Below are 26,655 nucleotides of genomic sequence, written 5' to 3' on the forward strand. Positions count from 1 at the left end.
GTTGTCCATTACTCCCACTACGCTGCCATATACACCAGTAAAATCCATGTATTTGACATTGTTTCCTGCACAGAAGGCTTTTTCTGAATGTGCAGTCCAATTTTAATTTAGAGCTAAGACTAGTATTTTGTAGGAGTGAGAAGCACTCCTTCTCAGCCAGATTGTCATGGGTTGAATTACGTTATGTGCACACAGGTACAACTACCCTCAATATTTTGTTAAAACACATGGAAAATTTCTTAAAGTCCATCAAAATATTTTTTTAAAATGAGTGTCATGTTACTATTTGCTGGAACTGGTAATGTGCAAAATTGCAAATGCTATTACATGAACCAGATTCCAGTCAATAGTGAAGGGACAAAAAAACTGTCATTGAATGCAAATTCTGGCAAATCTATGAATTAATTTTATTGAGAAGTGTAGTATCATCAAAATGCATTCATTCAAGTGTATAAGGTTTTTGGATAAATACCCATCTCTCTGAGTATTTGGAAGAGAAATCATTGTCCATAGCCAGCTTTCTGGGAAGTTGGATCTGCTTGTTATGTGTTCATAAGGAGTGTAGTAATCATCATCTGCACCTAAAGAAAAGAGAAAATTAATAGATTTACATATAATCTAACTTTGGAGATCAAGAATAAAAGATCAAAAGCCCAAACAGATATTTGCTACTCAGAATAGGAATGTGAAACATAAAATTCAGAGTTGTCAGCCAAGCAATCTTTGGGTTTCTGAATAGAAACCATAGAAACCATAGAAACTACAGCACAGAAACAGGCCTTTTGGCCCTTCTTGGCTGTGCCAAACCATTTTCTGCCTAGTCCCACTGACCTGCACACGGACCATATCCCTCCATACACCTCCCATCCATGTATCTGTCCAATTTATTCTTAAATGTTAAAAAAGAACCCGCATTTACCACCTCGTCTGGCAGCTCATTCCATACTCCCACCACTCTCTGTGTGAAGAAGCCCCCACTAATGTTCCCTTTAAACTTTTCCCCCCTCACCCTAACCCATGTCCTCTGGTTTTTTTCTCCCCTTGCCTCAGTGGAAAAAGCATGCTTGCATTCACTCTATCTATACCCATCATAATTTTATATACCTCTATCAAATCTCCCCTCATTCTTCTACGCTCCAGGGAATAAAGTCCTAACCTATTCAACCTTTCTCTGTAACTGAGTTTCTCAGGTCCCGGCAATATCCTTGTAAACCTTCCCTGCACTCTTTCAACCTTATTTATATCCTTCCTGTAATTTGGTGACCAAAACTGAACACAATATTCCAGATTCGGCCTCACCAATGCCTTATACAACCTCATCATAACATTCCAGCTCTTATACTCAATACTTCGATTAATAAAGGCCAATGTACCAAAAGCTCTCTTTACGACCCTATCTACCTGTGACGACACTTTTAGGGAATTTTGTATCTATATTCCCAGATCCCTTTGTTCCACTGCACTCCTCAGTGCCTTACCATTAACCCTGTACGTTCTACCTTGGTTTGTCCTTCCAATGTGCAATACCTCACACTTGTCAGTATTAAACTCCATCTGCCATTTTTCAGCCCATTTTTCCAGCTGGTCCAAGTCCCTCTGCAGGCTCTGAAAACCTTCCTCACTGTCTACTACACCTCCAATCTTTGTATCATCAGCAAACTTGCTGATCCAATTTACCACATTATCATCCAGATCATTGATATAGATGACAAATAACAATGGACCCAGCACTGATCCCTGTGGCACACCACTAGTCACAGGCCTCCACTCAGAGAAGCAATTCTCTACCACCACTCTCTGGCTTCTTCCATCGAGCCAATGTCTAATCCAATTTACCACCTCTCCATGTATACCTAGCGACTGAATTTTCCTAACTAACCTCCCATGCGGGACCTTGTCAAAGGCCTTACTGAAGTCCATTTAGACAATATCCACTGCCTTCCCTTCATCCACTTTCCTGGTAACCTCCTTGAAAAACTCCAACAGATTGGTCAAACATGACCTATCACGCACAAAGCCATGTTGACTCTCCCTAATAAGCCCCTGTCTATCCAAATGCTTGTAGATTCTGTCTCTTAGTACTCCCTCCAATAACTTACCTACTACTGACGTTAAACTCACTGGCCTATAATTTCCCGGATTACTTTTCGATCCTTTTTTAAACAACGGAACAACATGAGCCACTCTCCAATCCTCTAGCACTTCACCCGTAGACAGAGACATTTTAAATATTTCTGCCAGGGCCCCCGCAATTTCAACACTAGTCTCCTTCAAGGTCCGAGGGAACACCCTGTCAGGTCCCAGGGATTTATCCACTTTAATTTTCCTCAAGACAGCAAGCACCTCCTCCTTTTCAATCTGTACAGTTTCCATGGTCTCACTACTTGATTCCCTCAATTCCATAGATTTCATGCCAGCTTCCTTAGTAAACACAGACACAAAAAACCTATTAAAGATCTCTCCCATTTCCTTTGGTTCCGCACAAAGCCAACCACTCTGATCTTCAAGAGAACCAATTTTATCCCTTACAATCCTTTTGCTCTTAATATACTTGTAAAAGCTCTTTGGATTATCCTTCACTTTGACTGCCAAGGCAACCTCATGTCTTCTTTTAGCCCTCCTGATTTCTTTCTTAAGTCTCTTCTTGCACTTCTTATACTCCTCAAGCACCTGATTTACCCCCTGTTTCCTATACATTTCATACAACTCCCTCTTCTTCTTTATCAGAGTTGCAATATCCCTTGAGAACCAAGGTTCCTTATTCCTATTCAATTTGCCTTTAAACCTGACAGGAACATACAAACTCTGCATTCTCAAAATTTGCCCTTTGAAGGCTTCCCACCTACCAATCATAGAAACATAGAAAATAGGTGCAGGAGTAGGCCATTCGGCCCTTCAAGCCTGCACCGCCATTTATTATGATCATGGCTGATCATCCAACTCAGAACCCCGCCCCAGCCTTCCCTCCATACCCCCTGACCCCCGTAGCCACAAGGGCCATATCTAACTCCCTCTTAAATATAGCCAATGAACTGGCCTCAACTGTTTCCTGTGGCAGAGAATTCCACAGATTCACCACTCTCTGTGTGAAGAAGTTTTTCCTAATCTCGGTCCTAAAAGACTTCCCCTCTATCCTCAAACTGTGGCCCCTCGTTCTGGACTTCCCCAACATCGGGAACAATCTTCCTGCATCTAGCCTGTCCAATCCCTTTAGGATTTATACGTTTCAATCAGATCCCCCCTCAATCTTCTAAATTCCAACGAGTACAAGCCCAGTTCATCCAGTCTTTCTTCATATGAAAGTCCTGCCATCCTAGGAATCAATCTGGTGAACCTTCTTTGTACTCCCTCTATGGCAAGGATGTCTTTCCTCAGATTAGGGGACCAAAACTGCACACAATACTCCAGGTGTGGTCTCACCAAGGCCTTGTACAACTGCAGTAGTACCTCCCTGCTCCTGTACTCAAATCCTCTCGCTATAAATGCCAGCATACCATTCGCCTTTTTCACCGCCTGCTGTACCTGCATGCCCACTTTCAATGACTGGTGTATAATGACACCCAGGTCTCGTTGCACCTCCCCTTTTCCTAATCGGCCACCATTCAGATAATAATCTGTTTTCCTATTTTTGCCACCAAAGTGGATAACTTCACATTTATCCACATTAAATTGCATCTGCCATGAATTTGCCCACTCACCCAACCTATCCAAGTCACCCTGCATCCTCTTAGCATTCTCCTCACAGCCAACACCACCACCCAGCTTCATGTCATCCGCAAACTTGGAGATGCTGCATTTAATTCCCTCATCTAAGTCATTAATATATATTGTAAACAACTGGGGTCCCAGCACTGAGCCTTGCAGTACCCCACTAGTCACCGCCTGCCATTCCGAAAAGGTCCCATTTATTCCCACTCTTTGCTTCCTGTCTGCTAACCAATTCTCCACCCACACCAATACCTTACCCCCAATACTGTGTGCTTTAAGTTTGCACACTAATCTCCTGTGTGGGACCTTGTCAAAAGCCTTTTGAAAATCCAAATATACCACATCCACTGGTTCTCCCCTATCCACTCTACTAGTTACATCCTCAAAAAATTCTATGAGATTCGTCAGACATGATTTTCCTTTCACAAATCCATGCTGACTTTGTCCGATCATTTCACCGCTTTCCAAATGTGCTGTTATCACGTCCTTGATAACTGACTCCAGCAGTTTCCCCACCACCGACGTTAGGCTAACCGGTCTATAATTCCCTGGTTTCTCTCTCCCTCCTTTTTTAAAAAGTGGGGTTACATTAGCCACCCTCCAATCCTCAGGAACTAGTCCAGAATCTAACGAGTTTTGAAAAATTATCACTAATGCATCCACTATTTCTTGGGCTACTTCCTTAAGCACTCTAGGATGCAGACCATCTGGCCCTGGGGATTTATCTGCCTTCAATCCCTTCAATTTACCTAACACCACTTCCCTACTAACATGTATTTCGCTCAGTTCCTCCATCTCACTGGACTCTCTGTCCCCTACTATTTCTGGAATCACATCTTTGCCAGAGAACAACCTGTCCCAATCCACGCTTTTTAGATCCTTTCTCATTTCTTCAAATTTGGCCTTCTTCCAGTTCCGAACTTCAACCCTAGGACCAGATCTATCCTTGTCCATGATCAAATTGAAACTAATGGTGTTATGATCACTGGAACCAAAGTGCTCCCCTACACAGACTTCCGTCACTTGCCCTAATTCGTTACCTAACAAGAGATCCAATATTGTATCCCCTCTAGTTGGTCCCTCTATATATTGATTTAGAAAACTTTCCGGAACACATTTTACAAACTCTAAACCATCTAGACCCCTAACAGTATGGGAGTCCCAATCAATGTATTGAAAATTAAAATCCCCTACCACCACAACTTTATGTTTCTTGCAGTTGCCTGCTATCTCTCTGCAGATTTGCTCTTCCAAGTCTCGTTGACTATTGGGTGGTCTGTAATACAATCCCACTAATGTGTCCATACCTTTCCTGTTTCTCAGCTCCACCCATAAGGACTGAGCACTGATGTAATATTTTCCCTAACAAGCAATGCTACTCCCCCACCTTTCATTCCTCTGCCTCGATCACATCTGAAACATCGGAACCCTGGAATATTAAGCTGCCAGTCCTGCCCCTCCTGTAGCCAAGTTTCACTAATTGCTACATCATAATTCCACATGTCAATCCACGCCCTCAACTCATCCGCCTTCCCCGCAATACTCCTAGCATTGAAATATATACACCTCAGAAGATTTTTACCACCACTCACAACCTTTCTATCAGCGGATTTGTTTAAACCTTCAAGATCATTTATTTTCACCCCAGCCACACTGTCAGCTCTGGCACTCTGGTTCCCATCCCCCTGCAAATCTAGTTTAAAGCCTCCCCAATAGCACTAACAAACCTCCCTGAAAGGATATTGGTCCCCCTGTGGTTCAAGAGTAACCCGTCTCTCTTGTACAGGTCCCACCTGCCCCAGAAGAGGTCCCAATGATCCTGAAATCTGAAACCCTGCCCCCTAAAACCTGCATGAAAGTGGACATGCAGGTACAGCAGGCGGTGAAAAAGGCGAATGGTATGCTGGCATTTATAGCAAGAGGATTCGAGTACAGGAGCAGGGAGGTACTACTGCAGTCGTACAAGGCCTTGGTGAGACCACACCTGGAGTATTGTGTGCAGTTTTGGTCCCCTAATCTGAGGAAAGACATCCTTGCCATAGAGGGAGTACAAAGAAGGTTCACCGGATTGATTCTTGGGATGGCAGAACTTTCATATGAAGAAAGACTGGATGAACTGGGCTTGTACTCGTTGGAATTTAGAAGATTGAAGGGGGATCTGATTGAAACGTATAAAATCCTAAAAGGATTGGACAGGCTTGATGCAAGAAGATTGTTCCCGATGTTGGGGAAGTCCAGAACGAGGGGTCACAGTTTGAGGATAAAGGGGAAGCCTTTCAGGACCGAGATTAGGAAAAACTTCTTCACACAGAGAGTGGTGAATCTGTGGAATTCTCTGCCACAGGAAACAGTTGAGGCCAGTTCATTGGCTATATTTAAGAGGGAGTTAGATATGGCCCTTGTGGCTACGGGGATCAGGGGGTATGGAGGGAAGGCTGGGGCAGGGTTCTGAGTTGGATGATCAGCCATGATCATAATAAATGGCAGTGCAGGCTCGAAGGGCCGAATGGCCTACTCCTGCACCTATTTTCTATGTTTCTATGTTTCTATGTTTCTACACCAGTTCCTCAGCCACTTGTTCCTCCTCCAGAGCATCCTATTCCTACCCTCACTGGCACCTAGCACAGGTAGCAATCCTGAGATTACCACCCTTGAGGTCCTGCTTTTCAACTTCCTACCAAGCTCTCTATACTCACTGTCCAGGACCTCTTCACTCTTCCTTGCTATGTCATTGGTACCGATGTGCACCACGACATCTGGCTGATCACCCTCCCACTTCAGAATGTCATGCAATCAATCAGAGACATCCTTGACCCTGGCACCTGGGAGGCAACAAACCATCCTGGATTCTCTGTTCCGACCACAGAACCTTCTATCTGCACCTCTAACTATCGAGTCCCCTATCACTACCGCTCTCCTCTTTCTCCCCCCTCCCTTCTGCACTGCAGAGCCAGACTCAGTGCCAGAGATACGGCTACTGCAGCTGGTCCCAGGTAAGTCATCCCCCCCCCCAACAGTATCCAATGCGGTATACTTGTTGTTGAGGGGAATGGCCACAGGGGAACCCGGCTCTGCCTGCCCTTTCCTCTTCCCTCGCCTGACAGTGACCCAATTTCCTGTCCTCTGCTCCTTTGGTGTAACTACCTCCCTGTAGCTATGATCTATAATCTCCTCATTCTCCCAAATGATCCGCAGGTCATCCAGCTCCTGCTCCAGTTCCCTAACGCGGTTTGTCAGGAGCTGCAGCTGGATGCACTTCTTGCAGGAGTCGTTGTCAGGGACACCGGAGGGCTAACCTAACATTTCCCGGGTTATAAACATTCCTGATGACATCCAAATGCAATGGATTGTAACATGTACATTGCATTAAATGATCAGCAAAAGCAAAACTGTGAATTTCTGGTGCTCTGGCTTTCTAACATCCCCAGTCATCACCTCAGCCTCCTGCACACTCCTCATCTAAATGCTCCTAGAATCATGTAACACTGGCCTAAAGTTAGAATAGCAGGTACATGTATCAACTGGTCAGTGCCATCAAAAGTATTTCATGTACAAGCAATTGCCACACAAACTTTAACAATTTTAGCAAGTTAAGAAGAGCTAAGCGTGTCGACCAAGAATTTGCTACTGTGTTTGGAACTTATAATTATGTTCCTTTCACCACTCATTAGGGTGGTTCTAATCATAATCAGTTCCACAGCTTGAACTGAGTATGACTGAGACCACAATAATCAATTGGCTTAAATCTAATGTTTTGCTTAGGTTCCAGAGGTACACACCCAGGTGGTTTTGTGATCCATGGATGACAGGCCTGAGGCAGGACATGTGGAATGTACAGTAGGTGTGATCATGAGGGATTGTGGCTGCTGGAATTGGTAAGTGAGTGGATTGATCTGATGTGAGATCTCGAAAGGATCAATAAACTGGGTTGTGAACTTGCAGGGGACTGTGCACAGGTTCAGATTTTGGAGAGACAGCCAGACACAGACCCCAGACAGGAGTAGTCTGGCCGGGCAGTTGGCCTAACAGCAGTAGGCTCAGCTGGCAGTTAGGATGGTTCTTCATGCTCTCCTCCAAGCATTCTGGCAGTAGTCAACCAGGATCTTGGCAGTTGAGACCACCACCATTGGCTCCTCTGCAGGGAACAATGGGGTTGGTAGTCATGAAGCACATCAAAGGATGAAATGCCCATGCAGAGAAGGTGTGTAGATTGTGGGACAGGTCAGCCCTGTGCAGAGACTTCTTTCATGTGGAAAAGTTAGAGGTGGGGTGAAGTTTCTCCACTTACTGATTGACTCTTTATATGTTGGACTGCAGATGATAGCCAGCGAACAAACTCACTGAAGTGCCGGGGACAGAGCAAAATGCTTGCCAGAAGTGGGCAAAGAACTGTGGGTCAGAATCAGACAGTATTCTGAGGGAAGCCGTGAAAGTGAACTTCATGTTGGAGAACCAGGTCTGTCATATTAGCAGCTGACAGAATTTTGGAGAGGGCAATGAAGTGAGCTGCCTTGGAGAACCAATTCACCACTGTCATGATTACTGTGGTCCTCACAGACGGTGGCAACCTCATGATGAACTCCATGGCAATGTGGGACCACAGGCGCTGAGGAACCATTAGGGGCCACAGGAGCCCAGAGGGTCACTGGTTGGAGGAATTGTACGAGGCACACTGAAGGCACGCTGCGATGAACTGACATATATCTGTGATCATGGTGGCCCACCAGAACTGGCATCATAGAAAATCCAGAGTCTGTCATGCACCTGGAGAGGGGCAAAAAGTGGGTCCACTGGAATGCCTCAGAATGCTTACAGCTCTCAGATATGTCAGCCAGAATAGGTTTGTGCTGTAGAGCCTGGTCCTAGATGATAAGGGAGGATGGAACTATGGGATGAGGGTCAGTCTCCATTTCAGATGGGTCAAACTGTCGTGATGCATGTCCACCTAATTTTCTTGGAGCCAGGTCAGTAGGAGAAGAAGTTGAATTGGTCGAAGAAGAGCCCAACAAGCCTGACTGTTGAATGGATCTGATTGTTAGCCTAGAGCTGCAAGAGCTTGGTGTTTCAGCCATTGTGTCCATTGATCCAAGTCCCATTTGATCGTGAGTAGGTCTCCATCTCCAACTCCATAATAGTGTTTGAAGAGTTGAACTTAGGCAAGAAGGCACAAGAGTAAGTCCTTTCATATGGTCCTGAGGGAGACAATGGTCCTGGCACCCTATCACGTACATTCATCCCTATCAAAATGAGGCCTCACCAGTGTCTTATAATGTTTCAGCATCACACCCCTGGTCTTGCATTCTGGACCTCTTGAAATAAAGGCCAACATCTCATTTGCCTTCCTCACCACTGACTCAACCTGCAAGTTAATTTTTAGGATGTTCTGCACAAGGACGCCTAAGTTCCTTTGCATCTCAGATTTTTTGGATTTTCTCCCCACTTAGAACATAGTCTGCACATTTATTTCTACTACCAAGGTGCATGACCATGCATTTTCCAATATTGTATTTCATTTGCCACTTTCTTGCACATTCTTCTAATCTGCCTTAAGTCCTTCTGCAGTCTACCTATTTCCTCAATGCTACCTGCCCTTCCAATCTTCTGCAAACTTGCAACAAATCCATCTATTCCATCAACTAAATCATTGATGTATAGCCGGAAAAGAAGTGGTCCCAACATCGACCCCTGTGGAACACCAGGAGTCACTGGCAGCCAACCAGAAAAGAATTGTTTTATTCCTACTTGCTGTCTCATACCAATCAGGGAATGCTCTGAACAAGCTAGTATCTTTCCTGTAATACTATGGGCTCTTAACTTGGCAAGTAGTCCCATGTGTAACACCTTGTCAAAAGCCCCCTGGAAGTCCAAATGTATAATATCCACTATATCCCCTTTAGCAACCCTACATGTAATCTCCACAAGGAATTCCAACAGGTTTGCCAGACAAGATTTTCCCTTAAAGAAACTATGCTGACTTTGTCCTATGTTGTCCTGTGTACTCCATAACCTCATCCTTAAAAATTGACTCCAATATTTTCCCAACCACTGAGGTCAGGTTTATAATTTCCTTTTTGCTGCCTTCCTCCTTTCATAAAGAGTGGAGGGAGATTTGCAATTTTCCAGTCCATAATCCCATAAAACATAGGACAAGAATAAGGACATTTGGCCCATTGAGTATGCTTCGCCATTCAATCATGGCTGATCATTATCCCCTCCTCAACCCCATTCCCTGGCCATCTCCCCGTAATCTTTAATGCCATGTCCTATCAAGAACCTACCAATCTCTGCCTTAAATACAGCCTCCACAGCTGCCTGTGGTAACAAATTCCACAAATCCACCACCCTTCGGCTAAAGAAATTTCTCTGCATTTCTCTTTTAAATGGATGCCCCTCTATCTTGAAGCTGTACTTTCTTGTCCTGGACTCACCCACCATGGGAAATATCCTTTCCACATCTACTCTGTCCAGGCCTTTCAACATTCAAAAGCTTTCACTGAGAATCCCCCCCTCATCCTTCTAATTTTCAGTGAGTACAGATCCAGAGCCATCAAACGTTCCTCTTATGATAACCCTTTCATTCCTGAAATCATCTTTGTGAACTTTCTGTAAATACTCTCCAATGCTAGCACATTTTTTCTTAGATAAGGAACCCAAAACTGGAGGCAGATGCAATTGGATATTTTAAGAGACCCCTGGATAGGCCCATGGAACTATGGGTAACCCGAGGTAATTTCTAAAGTAAGTACACGTTCAGCACAGCATTGTGGGCTGAAAGGCCTGTCTTGTACTGTAGGTTTTCTATATTTCTATGTTTCTAAAACTGTTCACAACACTCAAGGTGAGGTGTCACCAGTGCCTTATAAAGTCTCAGCATCACATCCCTGCTCTTGTATTCTAGACCTCTTGAAATGAATGTTAATATTTCATTGCCTTCCTCACCAGCAAATCAACCTGCAGGTTAACCTTTAGTGAGTTCTACTCCAGGACTTCCAAGTCCCTTTGTATCTTAGATTTTTGGATTTTCTCCCTGTTTAGAAAATAGTCTGCACACTTATTTCTACTACCAAAGTGCATGACCATGTATTTTCCTACAGAGTATCCTATTTGCCACTTACCTGCCCATTCTCCTAATCTGTCTCAATCCTTCTGCAGCCTACCTGTTTTCTCAACACTACCTGCACTAATCTTTGTATCATTTGTAAACTTGGCAACAAAGCCATCTATTTCTTCATCTAAGTCATTGATATACAGCATGAAAAGAAGTGGTCCCAACACCGATCCCTGCGGAACACCAGTAGTCACTTGCACCCAACCAGAAAAGGACCTTTTTATTCCCACTCACTGCCTCCTACTAATCAACCACTGCTCTAACCATGCCCATAACTTTTCTGTAATACCACAGACTCTTAACCTGGTAAGCAGCCTCATGTTTGGCACCTTGTCAAAGGCCTTCTGAAAATCCAAATATACAACGTCTACCGCATCGCCTTTATCTATCCTACCTGTAACTTCCTCAAAGAATTCCAACAGGTTTGTCAGGCAAGATTTTCCCTTAAGGGAACCATGCTGACTTTGTCATATCTTGTCCTGTGTCACCAAATACTCCATAACCTCACCCTTAATAACTGATTCCAACATCTTCCCAACCACTGAGGTCAGGCTAAATGGTCTATAATTTCCTTTCTGTTGCCTTCCTCCTTTCTTAAAGTGTGGAGTGATATTTGCAATTTTCCAGTCCTCTGGCACTGTGCCAGAGTCCAATGATTTTTGAAAGATCATTGCTAATGCCTCCATGGTCTCTACCTCTTTCAGAACCCTAGGGTGCACTTCATCTGGTCCATATGATTATGCGCCCTTTGGTCTTTCAGCTTTTTGAGCACCTTTCCCTTGTAATAGTAACTGCACTCACCCCTCTTCCTTCACACACTCTAACACCTGGCACTCTGCTAGTGTCTTCCACAATGAAGGCAGTAGCGAAATACTCATATAGTTCATCTGGAATCCCCTTGTCACCCATTATTATTTCTCCAGCTTCATTTTCTAGTGTCCTATATCCACTCTGTACCCAGAAGTGAAAGGAACATTTGGTAGCTCTGGATCTGCACTCGCTGGCATAGGCAGTGGTGTGGCACTGTTGGTAAGAGGTGGAATTACTTCTTTTCTGCAAGGGTAAAAACACCATTATGGAAATCATATACAGGTCCTCCAAATAGTAGCCAAGCTGTAGGGTTGCAAAGGGAGCTGGAAAGGGAATGTAATAAGGTAAATGCCACAACTGTAATGTGGGATTCAATATGTAAGGGTTGTTGTCGGATTGCAAGAGAAGGAATTTGTTGAATGCCGTTGAGATTTTTTACAGCAGCTTCTGCTTGAGCCTACTTGGGGAAAGGCTATCTTTGGGTATTGTGTAATAATCCAGATTTTATTAGGGAGCTTAAGGTAAAGGAACCCTTAGGAGTTGCTGATCATAACATGCTTGAATTCATATTCATACCTTGGCTGGTTAACAAGATAAAATCCCATGGAATTAGAGGAAGGATAGTGGCAAGGATAGAGGAATGACTGACAGGCAGGAGGCAGAAAGTGGGAATAAAGGGAGCCTTTTCTGCCTGACTGCCAGTAACTAGTGGTGTTCCTTAGGGGGTCAGCATTGGTAAAAGTGTCACTAATTTTCACATTGTTTGTCAGCGATTTAGATAACAGAATTAATGCTTTGTGGCAAAGTCTGCAGATGATACAAAGATAGGTGGAAGGGTAGGTAGTGCTGAGGAAGTAATGTGTTTACAGAAGGACAGACAAATTGGAAGAATGGGCAAAATGTGGCAGATGGAATACAGTGTTGGGAAATGTATAATATTGCATTTTGGTAAAAGGAACATTGCAGACTATTATCGAAATGGAGAGAAAATACAAATGTCAGAGTTGTAAAGGGACTTAGGAGTCCTCATGCAAGAATTCTAGAGGTTAATTTATAGGTTGAGTCTGTGGTAGAGAAGGCAAATATAATGTTGGCATTCATTTCAATGGGAATAGAATATAAAATTGAGGAGATAATGCTTGGCTAAATGCTGTGGCCGCACTTAGAGTATTGTCAACAGTTTTGGGTTCCATATCTCAGAAAGGATGTGTTGTCATTGGAGACAGTCCAGAGGAAATTCACAGGTATGATCCAGGAATGAAGGGGTTAACATATGAGGTTTGACAGCTTTGGGCCTGAACTCACAGGAATTCAGGAGAATGCAGGGGGATCTCATTGAAACCTACTGAACGTTGAAAGGACTAGATTAGGTGGATATGGAGCGGATATTTCCATTGGTGGAGGTATCCAGAACTAGAGGGCACAGCCTCAAAATTGAGGGGTGACCCTTTAGAGATAAGGAGGAATTTATTTAGTCAGACAGTAGTGAATCAGTGGAATGCTCTGCTTCAGACAACTGTGGATGCTGACCATAGGTATATTTAAGGCGAAAATTGATAATTTCCTGATTGGTCAGGGCATCAAAGGTTATGGCAAGAAGGCAGGTGTATGGGGTTGAGTGAGATCCGGGATCAGCCATGATGGAATGGTGGAGCAGATGTACTGATTGGCCTAATTCTGCTCCTAAGTCTTATGGTCTTATGAGAATGTCGTCAAAATAGACAAACACATACCTGTGTAGCATATCTCAGAGGATTTCGTTGATGAAGGTTTGGAAAATGGCTAGATGATTGGAAAATCCAAAAAGCAACACCAAGTACTCATATTGGCCAGTGAATATTATGGATGCCATCTTTCACTCATACACCTCACAGATGTGAATCAGATTGTACTCATTCTGTAGATCCAGTTTCGTGATGATCTAGGCCCTGTGCTATGAATAAAGGGAGAGGGCAGCAGTTCTTAATGGTGACTTTTCTGAGTCTATAGTAGTAGATGGGGGGATGGAGAGCCCCATCCTTCTTTTTGACAAAGAAGAATCCTGCACAGCTGTGGGGATTAGGATGGTTGAAAGAAGTCATGCTGTAGTGCTTCAGTGATGTAGTCGTTCATGGCTTGTGTCTCTGGACGGGAGAGGGAGAACAGACAACCTTGGGGATGCATGGTAACAGTGAGGATGTTGATCACACAGCGTGTGCTCTGTGAGGTAGCAGGGTGCTGGCATCTCTTTTGCTAAAGCAATGTCAAGTCATGGTATTCCTGAGGGAGTATGGTGAAGTTGAGGTTTTACTCCATTTGCATGGATTTATGGGGCGAACTCAGCTGAGTTTGCAGGCATGTGGCCTGGAAAGTTGGTCCCCAATTCAGCAATGAACCAGATGACAAGGCGAATTAAGGCTCATGAGTGGAGAGGCCAGAGGTAGTCCAACATGAGAGGAGTGTTGGGTAAATCGATCAAGAGAAATTGGATGGATGTGGTTCTTTCTGATGCTCAGGTGTACAGGCCCTATGTATGCTCTGACCATCCAGACCTTAAAGCAAATCCGTCAATGGCAGAAGGGCTGAGAGGTAGGCTCAACACAATCTAGGGTGTTGTCTGGTATACTGAAATTTGCTAGAGACTCCTGTGCATGTAGCGTTGAAGGAATGTGGAGGAAGAAAGACAGAAAGTGGAGGAGCAAGATGATAAGACATGAGAGAATAGGACCAATCAAGTGTGACAATGGAAAAGTGTGTATGAAACTGAAGGAGATGGCAGAGGTACTTAATAAATACTTTGCTTCAGTATTCACTACGGAAAAGGATCTTGGCGATTGTAGGGATGACTTTCAGTGGACTGAAAAGCTTGAGCATGTAGATATTAAGGAAGAGGATGAGGTGGAGCTTTTGAAAAGCATCAAGTTGGATAAGTCACCAGGACCAGACAGGATGTACCCCAGGCTACTGTGAGAAGCTAGGGAGGAGATTGCTGAGCCTCTGGCGCTGATCTTTGCATTATCAATGAGAACGGGAGAGGTTCCGGTGGATTGGAGGGTTGCGAATGTTGTTCATTTATTCAAGAAAGGGAGTAGGGATAGCCCAGGAAATTATAGACCAGTGAGTCTTACTTCAGTGGTCGGTAAGTTGATGGAGAAGATCCTGAGAGGCAGGATTTATGAACACTTGGAGAGGCAGAATACGATTAGGAATAGTCAACATTGCTTTGTCAATGGCAGTTCGTGCCTTACGAGCCTGATTGAATTTTTTGAGGATGTGACTAAACACATTGATGAGGGCAGAGCCATAGATGTAGTGTAGATGGATTTTAGTAAGGCCTTTGATAAGGTACCCTATGTGAGGCTTATTGAGAAAGTAAGGAATCATGGGATCCAAGGGGACATTGCTTTGTGGATCCAGAAATGGCTTACCCACAGAAGGCAAAGAGTGGTTGTAGATGGGTCATATTCTGCATGGAGTCCGGTGACCAGTGGTGTGCCTCAGGGATTGTTCTGGGACCCCTACTCTTTGTCGTTTTGATAAATGACCTAGATGAGGAAGTGGAGAGATGGGTTAGTAAATTTGCTGGTGACACAAAGGTTGGGGGTGTTGTGGATAGTGTACAGGGCTGTCGGATGCAAAACTGAGCAGAGAGGTGGCAGGTGGAGTTCAACCCAGATAAGTGTGAGGTGGTTCATTTTGGTAGGTCAAGTATGATGGTAGAATATAGCATTAATAGCCAGACTCCTGGCAGTGCGGAGGATCAGAGGGATCTTGGGGTCTGAGTCCATAGGACACTCAAAGCTATGGTGCAGGTTGACTCTGTGGTTAAGAAGGCATACAGTGCATTGGCCTTCATCAATCATGGGATTGCGTTTAAGAGCCGAGAGGTAATGTTACAGCTATATAGGACTCTGGTCAGACCCCACTTGGAGTACTGTGCTCAATTCGGGTCACCTCACTATAGAAAGGATGTGGAAACCATAGAAAAGATACAGAGGAGATTTACAAGGATGTTGCCTGGATTGGGGAGCATGCCCAATAATGAGAATAGGTTGAGTGAACTCGACCTTTTCTCATTGGAGCGATGGAGGATGAGAGGTGACCTGATAGAAGTGTACAAGATAATGAGAGGCATTGATCATGTGGATAGTCAGAGTCTTTTTCCCAGGGCTGAAATGGCTAACATGAGAGTGCATAGTTTTAAGGTGCTTGGAAGTAGGTACAGAGGAGATGTCAGGGGTAAGCTTTTTTACACAGCGAGTTGTGAGTGCGTGGAATGGGCTGCCGGCAGTGTCGGTGGGTCTTTTAAGAGACACCTAGATGGATACATGGAGCTTAGAAAAATAGAGGGCTGTGGGTAAGCCTAGGTAGTTCTAAGGTAAGGACATGTTTGGCACAGCTTTGTGAGCCATAGGGCCTGTATTGTGCTGTTGGTTTTGTATGTTTCTATGTTTCTAAAGTCAGGCTATGGAGCTGGAACAAGGTCCCTCCTCTCTATCTGGTGGTGATGTTTCCTGTTCACAGTGGACATTTGATGCATGGATCACCAACTGTTCCACAGTAAGCACACAAATTGTTTCTCCATCGACACTCACGCTCTTAAGGAAGTTCTTCCGAACTGCATGGATTCTGGAGCTATTGCTGATGAGGGTCCTGCAGCCTGAAATGGTTCTGGAAATGGAACTGGGGTTCAAGCTGATGATCTGTAGGGCCATTCCATAAGATGTTTGTCAATACCGAGGGCTAGAGTGATGAGGCTTTCAAGATTCGTGGACATTTCCTGGATAGAGTGCTCATCTTTCAATAGACCATGATGGTAATGGGCCAGCACCACTTCTACATTCCAGCTGCCCACTGCAAAGGCCCTGAATTCCACAGTGCAATCCAGCGCCATGCATTACCCTTGATGCAGGTAAAGTATCCGATATGCTGCCTCCCTTCCAATTCCCAAATGGTCAAAAACAAAGCATATTTCAGCGGTGAAATCCTCGCATCTGTTGCAAATGGGGGTTGTGTTGTCTCAGTTAGTGGCAGCCCAGGTCAGAGCTCGCCCAGTCAAGAGAGAGATGAGGAAGGCAATCTTAGCTTAGTCTGTTGAATACAGCGATGGTTGGAGCTCAAAGTGTAAGACTCACTGGGACAGGAAGTTGCGGCATCTGGTTCAGGATCCATCAAAGCATTCAGGCACGGAATCTAAAGGAGGATGTTGTCTGTTGCAGATTGCAGTTTTGAGTTGGAAGGTTGTCTGATAATGGTGAACAGATGGTCAATGATTTCTTGCTTCTTCTGAATCATATGCTCATGTCAACAGACAATTTCCTTTAGGCACACAAACTCCACTGGGTCAATTGCTGGTTCACACATCCTGTCAAGACATGCAGAAGAGGCTTGCCCCAAACACAGAACAACAGAGATGATTCAGTGGTGAGTGATAACTTTAATTAGAAAGTACAAAATAACAAGCCACAAGGGGCCACAAAACAAGAAGGAACACATTAAATGTAACAGGCAACAAGGTAACTAAATGCTAGGAGCAACTGGTTGAGACAGTCTAGTTCAATGGGTGCTCAAGGACTGTGGGTGAGAGCTGGGTTTAAATAGTTGGAAATGAGTGACTTCTGTTAGCTGGGTAGCGATTGGGAGGTGCCTCCCTGTGCAGCTGACAAGACCCACATTCAATAAACTAAAACAAAGGAAATTATACCATCTACCTTGCTCAGTAGATGCAAAGAAGAAACCATGAACAGTGAGATAGAAACAAAAAATGCTGAAAACACTCGGCTCCTACAGATGTAAAATCAGTTAACATTACATATCCATATCCAAAAACTTCCATCAGAATCAGCTGATAAACTGTGTTTCCAGGATTTTTGGATAAAACAGCAACTGATTAGTTTGTGGTGCAGCTGATTTTTATTCACGAGGGCTGAGAGCAAAAGTGCTTCCCCTCTGTTATGCATATGCGGAGCAAGAATGATGATTGAGCAGTAGGTTTAATCATTTTTACTGAGTCACGTGGTACACGTTTGTCAACTTACAGTGCAAGATCAGGTGCCACAGTAGTAGAGCAGTTAGCACGTTGCTATTACATCCCAGTGCGTAAGACTTTGGAGCTCAATTTCAACGCCACCTGCAAGGAATTTGTATGTCTTTTGGGTGAGCACATGGGTTTCCTCCAAGTGCTCCACTTTTCTGTCTCAGTTCAAAGTCGTACCAGTTAGTTAATTGGTCATTGTGCATTGTCTTGTGATTAGGCTAGGGTTATTTAATAAGTGATTCTTTAAAGTTGTTATAGCCAGAGGTGGTAATGGAGACAAGTTCCCACTACCTATTAAATGCTCCCAATGAAGTGTGCCTTAAATAGCCTCTGAAAACCAGCTTCTGGACTTCACATGTGGCTTAACTTCGAAGCCTAGCGGAACCATTGCTACTGACAGGAGAGGAGCAAAGGTGACGCCTTAAAACCAGTAGCTTTGGGCAGAAGGAGCTCGTCAGCCATTGTTGGCAGATCATGTAGGATAAGGAAAACTCTGATCTCAAATCTTCACTGACTTGCAACTATATCCACTCATGGGAAAGGCTTCTGGAGTAAACCCTGAGGGAAAATTCCCTCCGAGTTTACTCCCTGGGGGAGTAGGAGTCCTTGAGGCAGTCTTACGTTGAGTTCAATGCTGACTGACAACTCCTGCAACACCTTGGGTACGAAACTGTATCAACCTCTGTTATTCCTTTGGGTTCATCAGATGCATGAAGAGGAGGATGCCTGCTACATGGGCAACAGGTTACCCTCCACATCGTACTGCACAGGCTTGCGTATCTAGACAACTAGAATGCAGCATCCATAGTCAACACTGACTGATGGAGGCCTCACTCACTCATTAAATAGGTGGGTTGCTGACTGGTGCAGTCCGTTGGGCCAGAAGGGCCTGTTCTAAATGAAATAAATATAATCAACATGCATAAGGAGGGTCTTCCATGCGTAGCAGGCCCAATTGAATCACTGCATGATCAATCAGGTGCATATGCATTAGCTATACTTGCACAATTTATCCAATAAAGCCCACCCTCTACTAACTTTCATGCCCCATGTAAATTCATAAACCCTCCACACAAGCGGACCATCCCTTCAAACCTTTACCCAACATCCTTGCCTCTGCTCACTATCTCAGTTTAGCAACAAAATAACAACCTTGGCCACTCAGCACTACAATAGAATTTGTATGTTTTGGTCGAATTGTGTTATTTCTTGTATAATATTGCATATATTATCTTGTTAATTTGTGATTATCTTGTGCATCTGATGCTATGTCCATGTGATGCTGCAGCAAATTTATCATATGTTTACTTATGTTAATGACAATGAACTCAAATTGTACTTTGACATCCCCGACTGCTAATCCCCATCCCAACGTCCACTAAAACTATTAACTACTTCTCTACAGCATCCTCCCACCTGAGAAAACCCACCCCCATTCCTTACACCAATAAAAACCTGAACCACTAACCCTCTGTATCCAAGCACATATTTCTGCACAGCTGATCCTCCTGACAACTCACTCCTGCTCTTTCCACTTCATTGATCCTGATCAGCTCTTTCTGGCCTATAACTTTCAAACAATGCTTTACATTCAGGCTCAGCTTCTAAACAAACTCCCTCATCTTCCAGGCCTGTGTCCTTTGTGATACTAAGGCTTAGTCCATCCCAGATTTATCCCATTTCCTTTCCTTACTCCAGACTGGTAAACATAAGGTGGATGACCTCATATGATACTGAATATCTGAGTGATGGAATCACAACAAACATCATTTGGTCCATCACACAGCCACAATTTATATAGGGCAAAATAATTAGGAGCAGCATGGGCCCTTTCGCTCTGTGACTGTGCTCTTTTCTTTAATAATTGCTAATTTTGATTTCAACCACAACTCCTCATTTCAGTTTACCTCAAATAATAGTTTCATCTCATTGCTTAGGGTTGTATATGGTGACATATACTTCGATGATAAATTTACTTTGAACTTCAAAATCTATTGAATCAATGCTCAATTATTTTCTATTATTAATCAGCCACATTTCTGATTTGCTTTTGATTATTCTAAAGATAAAGCCACTGTTATTGTCATCACAATGTCCTCTCATAAATCATTTCACATTTTCCAGCATTTATTAAGTTTATAAAACCTTTTAGTTTTAAAATATTATAAAGTATTTCACATTGTGTTATTACTTCAACTGGAATGGTCAAGAGAGGAAAAAAATCAGTGCTTACTTCGACCTAATGTCATTCTGCTCATATCAAGCTGCTCTCTGTATCGGTGAAGGTGTTCGCAACATTCTGCAAAGGCATCTGCACAGAGTTTCCCAGACTTTATTCGTCTCTTTCTTCTACTGCAGCTGAAACCCATGAAGTTGTCTTTCATACCAGCATTGCAACAGTCATACAAAGCTCTGTTCCTGAACTTCTTCACTGCAATAAAAAACAAAATTTTAAAAAAGCCTTTATAAAATTTGTGAAAGAGAGTAAGGAATCTAAGACCATAACACAGAGGAGAAAAATTAGGTCATTCAGCTCAACATTGCTGATTTATTATCCCTCTCAACCCCATTCTCCTGTCTTCTTCCCATAACCTTTGACACCCTGCCTAAACCAGTACGTATAAATCTCCAGTTTAAATATGCTCGATGACTTGTCCCCCACAGCCATCTGTGGTAATGAATTCCACAGACTCACTACTGTCTCGCTAAAGCAATTTCTCCTCACCTCTGTTCTAAATGGATGTCTCTCTGTGCCCTTTGCTTCTAGATTCCCTGACCATAGGAAACATCCCCTCCACATCCACTCTAAGTCTTTCACCATTCACCTCTCACTATTCTAAACTCCAGCGAGTACAGGCTTAGAGCCATCAAATGGTCCTCATACGTTAATGCTTTAATTCTGGGAATCTTTCTCATGTACCTCCTCTGAATCCCCGCCACCACCCCCCACCCCAATGCCACCACTGCTTACGATACTTCAAGTAAGGCCTCATCAGTGCTTTATAAAGCCTCAACATTACTAGCACAGAATATTTAAATCATCCTTAGTGACAGGAGAGGTACAAAGGATTGAAGGATAGCCAATGTTGTTCCACCAGTTAAGAAAGGCTCTAAACATAAGCCAGGAAATTATAGGCCGGCAAGTCTGACATCAGTTGTGGGAAAGTTACTGGAAGTTATTCTAAGGGACTGGATATATAAGTATTTGGATAGACATGGACTGATTAAGGGTAGTCAGCATGGCTTCATGCATGGTAGGTCATGTCTAACCACTTTTATATAAGAGTTTTTTGAGGAAGTTGTCAGAAAAGTGATTGAAGACAAGGCAGTGGATGTTGTTTACATAGACTTTAGCAAGGCACTTGACAAGTTCCCACATGGGGGTTTGGTCAAGGAGGTTTAGTTGTTCCGCATTCAAGATGAGGTATAATTTAGATTAGACATTGGCTTTGTGGGAGAAGCCAAGGAGTGGTAGTAGATAGTTGCCTCTATAATTGCAGACCTGTGACTAGTAGAGGACCACAAAGACTAGTGCTGTGTCCATTATTGTTTGTCATCTACATCAATGATCTGGATGATAATGTGGTTAACTGGATCAGCAAGTTTGCCGGAATACAGCAAAGTAGGGGGCGTAGTGGAGAAATCAAAAATCAAGTCAAAATCAAATCAAGTTTAATTAGTATTCAACCACACATTGATACAGCTGAATGAATCAGTGCTTCTCTGGGGCCAAGCAGCAAAATATTCAAAGTAGCAAGCAAACATTCAAAATAGTAACATACTTCAAAACAGCAAGCAAAGAAGCATATTCACTCAAAAAAAACATATATATTTAGTCCAAGATCCTGTGCGGCAATATCCAGCAATTGATGGTACAGTCTTCCAGAAGTGGCTTCCAGCTTGTCATTCCACTGCTTGAAAGCTAAAGGGCAGACCGACAGGAGAGACCAGCCCCCTGCTCAGTGCGAATGCCATGTTCCCAGCATCACGCAAGCCTGAGGCTTGAAGCTCAGTGCTCACTACAACTGACGTTACATAGCTTCTATGTCATCTGTCCCACCACCACACAAGGGTAAGAGGCCTGTGGCAACTTACATTATCACTATCCAATAAAGTTACATAAGAACATAAGAAATAGAAGCAGAAGTCGGCCATCTGGCCCGTTAAGCCTGCTCCGCCATTCAATTAAATCATGGCTGATCTGGCCATGGACTCATCTCCACCTACTTGCCTTTTCCATATAACCCTTAATTCCCCTACTATGCAAAAATCTATCCAACCTTGTCTTAAATATATTTACTGTAGCCTCCACTGCTTCATTGGGCAGACAGTTCCAAAGAATCACCACTCTCTGGGAAAAGCAGTTCCTTCTCATCTCCATCTTAAAACTACTTCCCCAAATCTTGAGGCTATGTCCCCTAGTTCTAATCTCACTTATCAGTGGAAACAATGTTCTTGCCTCTATCATATCTATCCCTTTCATAATTTTATATGTTTCTGTAGGACCTCCTCTCATTCTTCTAAACTCCAGCAAGTTCAGTCCCAGGCGACTCAACCTCTCCTTCTGCAATCACAAGTGAAATGTCTGAAACAATTTCCCTTCATTATACTGCATCATCTTCAATGCCTTTGAGTAGCAGGCAGCAACACAGTCGGCAGCCAGGTCAGCTCCTTAGTTCCCAAAATGGTTCCTCCGACATCCCGACAGTCTCCTCCAAAATCCGACCAGCTCCTTTCCCAACATCTTTAGTTGGCCCCTGAGAGGCCTCTGTACTTACATGCTCCACCATCTTACCAGAAGCAAGGATGACTACCAGGGCTTGCAGAAGAATCTGGATCAGCTGGAAAAATGGGCTGAGATATGGCAGAAGGAACTGAATGCAGGCAAGTCTGAGGTAGGACCAGCCAAGGTAGGTCTTACACAATGAACGGTAGAGCACTGAGGAGTGTGGTAGAACAAAGGGATCTGGGAATACAGGTCCATAATTCATTAAAAGTGGCACCATACGTAGATAGGATCATAAAGAAAACTTTTGGCATATTGGCATTAATATAATCAAAGTATTGAGTACAGGAAATGTGATGTTATGTTGAAGTTGTATAAGGTGTTGGTGAGGCCTAATTTGGAGTATTGTGTGCAGTTTTGGTCACCTACCTACATGAAAGATGTAAATAAGGTTGAAAGAGCACTGAGAAAATTTACAAGGATGTTGCCGTGTCAGGAAGACCTGAGTTATATGGAAACATTGAATAGGTAGGACTGTTCCTAAGGAATATTAGTAGAATGTGGAATACTGAGAGGAGATTTGACAGAGGTATACAAAATTATGAGGAGTATAGATAGGATAATGTAAGCAGGCTTTTTCCACTGAGGTTGGGTGGGACTTCTATCCATGCTTGTATCTCTCCTGTAATCCATGGGCACTTATCATGTAATGCAGCCTCCTATGCAGAAATTTGTCAAAGACTTCTGAAAAAAAAACAAATTAAGCAACATCCACTGACTTGCCTTTGTCTATCCCGGTTATTATTCCCTCAAAGACTTCCAAAAGATTGGTCAGACCAGGTTTCCCCTTGAGGAAACTATGCTGACTTTGGCCTATTTTATCATGTCCCTCTAAGCACTCCGAAACCTCATCCTTGGCAATGGGCATATCTTCTCTAGCATCATCTTCCCTACCACTGAAGTCATGCTACCTGGCCTAAAATATCTTAATTTCTGCCTCCCTCCCTTAAAGAGCAGAGAGGTGTTCGCAATTTTCCAGTCCTCTGGACTATTCCAGAATCTCGTGATTGTTGAAAGATCATTACTGATGTCTCCACACTTTCATCTGCTACTTCTTTCAGAACTCTGGAGTTTAGTTTATCCAGTCCAGGTGACCTACCTATCTTCAGACCTTTCAGCTTCCCAAGCTTAGTAATTACTCTCCTTAGTAATAGCATCTACACTCAGTTCTGTCCTCTGACATTCTTGAATTTCTAGCATAATGATAGTGTCTTCCATAGTGAAGACTGACACAAGATATTTATTTAGTTTGTCTGCCATAGTTTAGTCCTCCATTACTATCAGCTGTCCAATATCCACTTTCATCTCTCTTTACTCATTATATATCTAAAAAATGTTTTGTATCCTCTTTTATGTTATTGGCTAGCTTAACTTTATATTTCATCTTCTCTCTCCTTATGATTTGTTCAGTTGCCTTCTGTTGGTTTTTAAAGCTTCCTAAATTTCAAATGTCCCACTGATTTTTGCTATATTATATACCCTCTTTTTTGCTATATTATATACCCTCTCTTTTGCTTTTATGCTGTCTTTGATTTCTCTTGTCATAGTGTCATAGAGTCATAGAACACTACAAGACAGAAACAAAGCAAGCAAGAAACAAGGGTAGTGAATCTGTGGCATGCTCTGCCACTGTGGTGGAGACTAGGACGATAGGTTTACTTAAGGTGGAAATTGATCGTTTCTTGATCAGTTATGGCATTAAAGGATATGGCGAAAAGACAGGTGTATGGGGTTGAGTGGAATCAGAGATCACCCTGTCATGGTCCGGATCGGGGTCCCTTTAAATTTACCTTGTTTATGTTATCGGCTGAACCGGTAGTTTATAGCCTCTGGCTTTCAGCCGTTCGGCGCGGGAGCGTCTGCAAAGTCATCAAAGGTACGCTGTGCCAATGTTATCTGGCCGGAGCAAGCCTAGTCTCTGCTGAAGCGAGTGCCGGTAATTCGCCCTTCCTCACCGGAGCAACACCATCCAGTTACCTTGCCGATGCGAGCCTGCAAAGTTTCCTCATCAAGGTGGGTCCGTCAGTTAACCCGCCGGAGAGAATCAGGTGCCGCTGTCTACTGTTCCTGGGCCGAGTCTAGAGCTTGCCACTACCCAGAGATTCCAAGTACCATGTCCTGGCTCCAGCGGCATCCGAGTACCACGTCCAAGTCCTGGCCCTGGCGGTCTGTGATTCCTGTCTGAATCCCTTCTCTGCCCCTCTCGCCTCTAGCCCTCATCTGTAGCCCTCGCCTGCATCTCGGTCCAGTTCTATTGCTGTAGCTAGCTAGGAACTGTGTTGTTCTTTGGTGTTTGTCTTGTCTTGTCCTCGCCTCCGTGGCGTAAGTCAGGCCGTCTTGCTGTTGCCCCGCAGGTGTCATGAGTCCCGGCCCTATGTCCTGTACCCAAGGAGGGTCCCGACTCTCTGTTCTGTGTGTGAGTCCCGGCCCTATGTCCTGTATCCAACGAGGAGTCCCGACTCTCTGTCATGTGTGTATGAGTCCCGGCCCTATATCCTGTTTCCAAGGAGGAGTCCTGACTCTGTGTTCTGTGTATGTGTCCATAGTTCCATGTACCTGCTCTCCTGAGACCGAGGCTCTGTTTTCCATGTTCCTCCTCTCCCTAGCCCATGTCATGTCCATGCCTGGTTCTGGGGTCCGAGCCAGAGGCAAGACCCAGGTACTGGGTCCTTTCCCAGTCTCTGGCTCGGCGTCCATACCCTAGCCTCTTCATGTCTCCTCTAGTTCTGGGATCCAATTCCGAGTCCTAGCCCAGACCCCTAGTCCCAGCCTAGTGGTAGTCCTGAGTCCTTGTCCAGTTCACTACTCCTGCTCTTGCCTAGCTCTCCTGGTATCGAACAATAAACTAAATCTAAGTAACCTCACAAGATGTGTCTTGCATTTGGGTCCACCCTTGCTCCCAATGCCCCCGACATTGTGACACACCCATGATGTAATGGTGGAGCAGATTCAATGGGCTGAATGGCCTAATTCTGCTCCTATGTCTTATGGTCTCTTCCCACCACCACTAATGAAAGCCATTATCAGTTTATCACATCATTGGTATTCACGAGAGTTCCTACTTCCAAGAAGGAAACTTAGGAATATAAGAACATAAGAAATAAGAGCAGGAGTAGGCCATCTGGCCTGATGAGCCTGCTCCAATATTCAATAAGATCATGGCTGATCTGGCTGTGGACTCATTTCCACCTACCTGCCTTTTCCCCATAACTCTTAATTCCCCTACTATGAAAAAATCTATCCAACTTTGTCTTAAATAATTTTACTGAAGTAGCCTCCACTGTTTCATTGGGCAGAGAATTCCACAGATTCACCACTCTCTGGAAAAAGCAGTTCTTCCTCATCTCTGTCCTAAATCTACTCCCCCAAATTTTGTGGCTGTGTCCCCTAGTTCTAGTCTCACCTACCAGTGGAAACAACTTTCCTGCCCCTATGTTATCTATCCCTTTCATAATTTTATGTTTCTATAAGATCTCCACTCATTCTTCTGAATTCCAACCAGTCCCAGGCGACTTAATCTCTCCTCATAGTCTAAGCCCCTCATCTCTGGAATCAAAAGGGTGAACCACCTCTGCACTGTCTCCAAAGCCAGTATAACCTTCCTCAAGTAAGGAGACCAGAACTGCACTCAGTACTCCAGGTGCGGCCTCACCAATACCCTGTACAGTTGCAGCATAACCTCCCTGCTCTTAACTTCAATCCCTCTAGCAATGAAGGCCAACATCCCATTTGCCTTCTTGATAGCCTGCTGCACCTGCAAACCAACCTTCCGTGATTCATGCACAAGCATTCCCAAGTCCCTCTGTATAGCAGCATGCTGCAAATTTTACCATTTAAATAATAATCTGTTCTTCCAAAGTGCCTCACATTTACCAACATTGTACTCCATCTGCTAGACCCTTACCCACTCACTTAACCTATCTATATCTTTCTGCAGACTCCATATTTTCTGCATAATTTGCTTTTCCACTCAATTTAGTATCATCAGCGAACATAGATACACTACACTGGGTCCCCTCTTCCAGATCATTAATGTATATCATGGACAGTTGTGGGCCCAGCACTGACCCCTGATGCACATTACTCACCACTGGTTGCCAACCAGAGTAACACCCATGTATCCCAACTCTCTGCTTTCTATTGGTTAACTAATCCTCTATCCATGCTAATACATTGCTCCCAACTCTATGCTTCCTTATCTTATGGATGTCTTTTATATGGCACCTT

The 26,655-nt window shown here is 43.8% G+C and overlaps 1 protein-coding gene across 1 annotated transcript in view; it reads right to left on the reverse strand.

The window, feature by feature from the left end:
* Window positions 1-26,655, reverse strand: part of LOC140191280 (complement C3-like) — a 215,486-nt gene that overhangs the window by 90,607 nt on the left and 98,224 nt on the right. Inside the window, exons 17-18 of the mRNA XM_072248549.1 lie at window positions 19,876-20,073; window positions 473-581 (exon numbers count right to left, since the gene is read on the reverse strand). Of these exons, the coding sequence (XP_072104650.1) occupies window positions 473-581; window positions 19,876-20,073 (307 nt within the window). The remainder of the gene's footprint in view (window positions 1-472; window positions 582-19,875; window positions 20,074-26,655) is intronic.

This window comes from Mobula birostris, chromosome 32 (assembly GCF_030028105.1).
Source record: "Mobula birostris isolate sMobBir1 chromosome 32, sMobBir1.hap1, whole genome shotgun sequence".
Lineage (NCBI taxonomy): Eukaryota > Metazoa > Chordata > Chondrichthyes > Myliobatiformes > Myliobatidae > Mobula > Mobula birostris.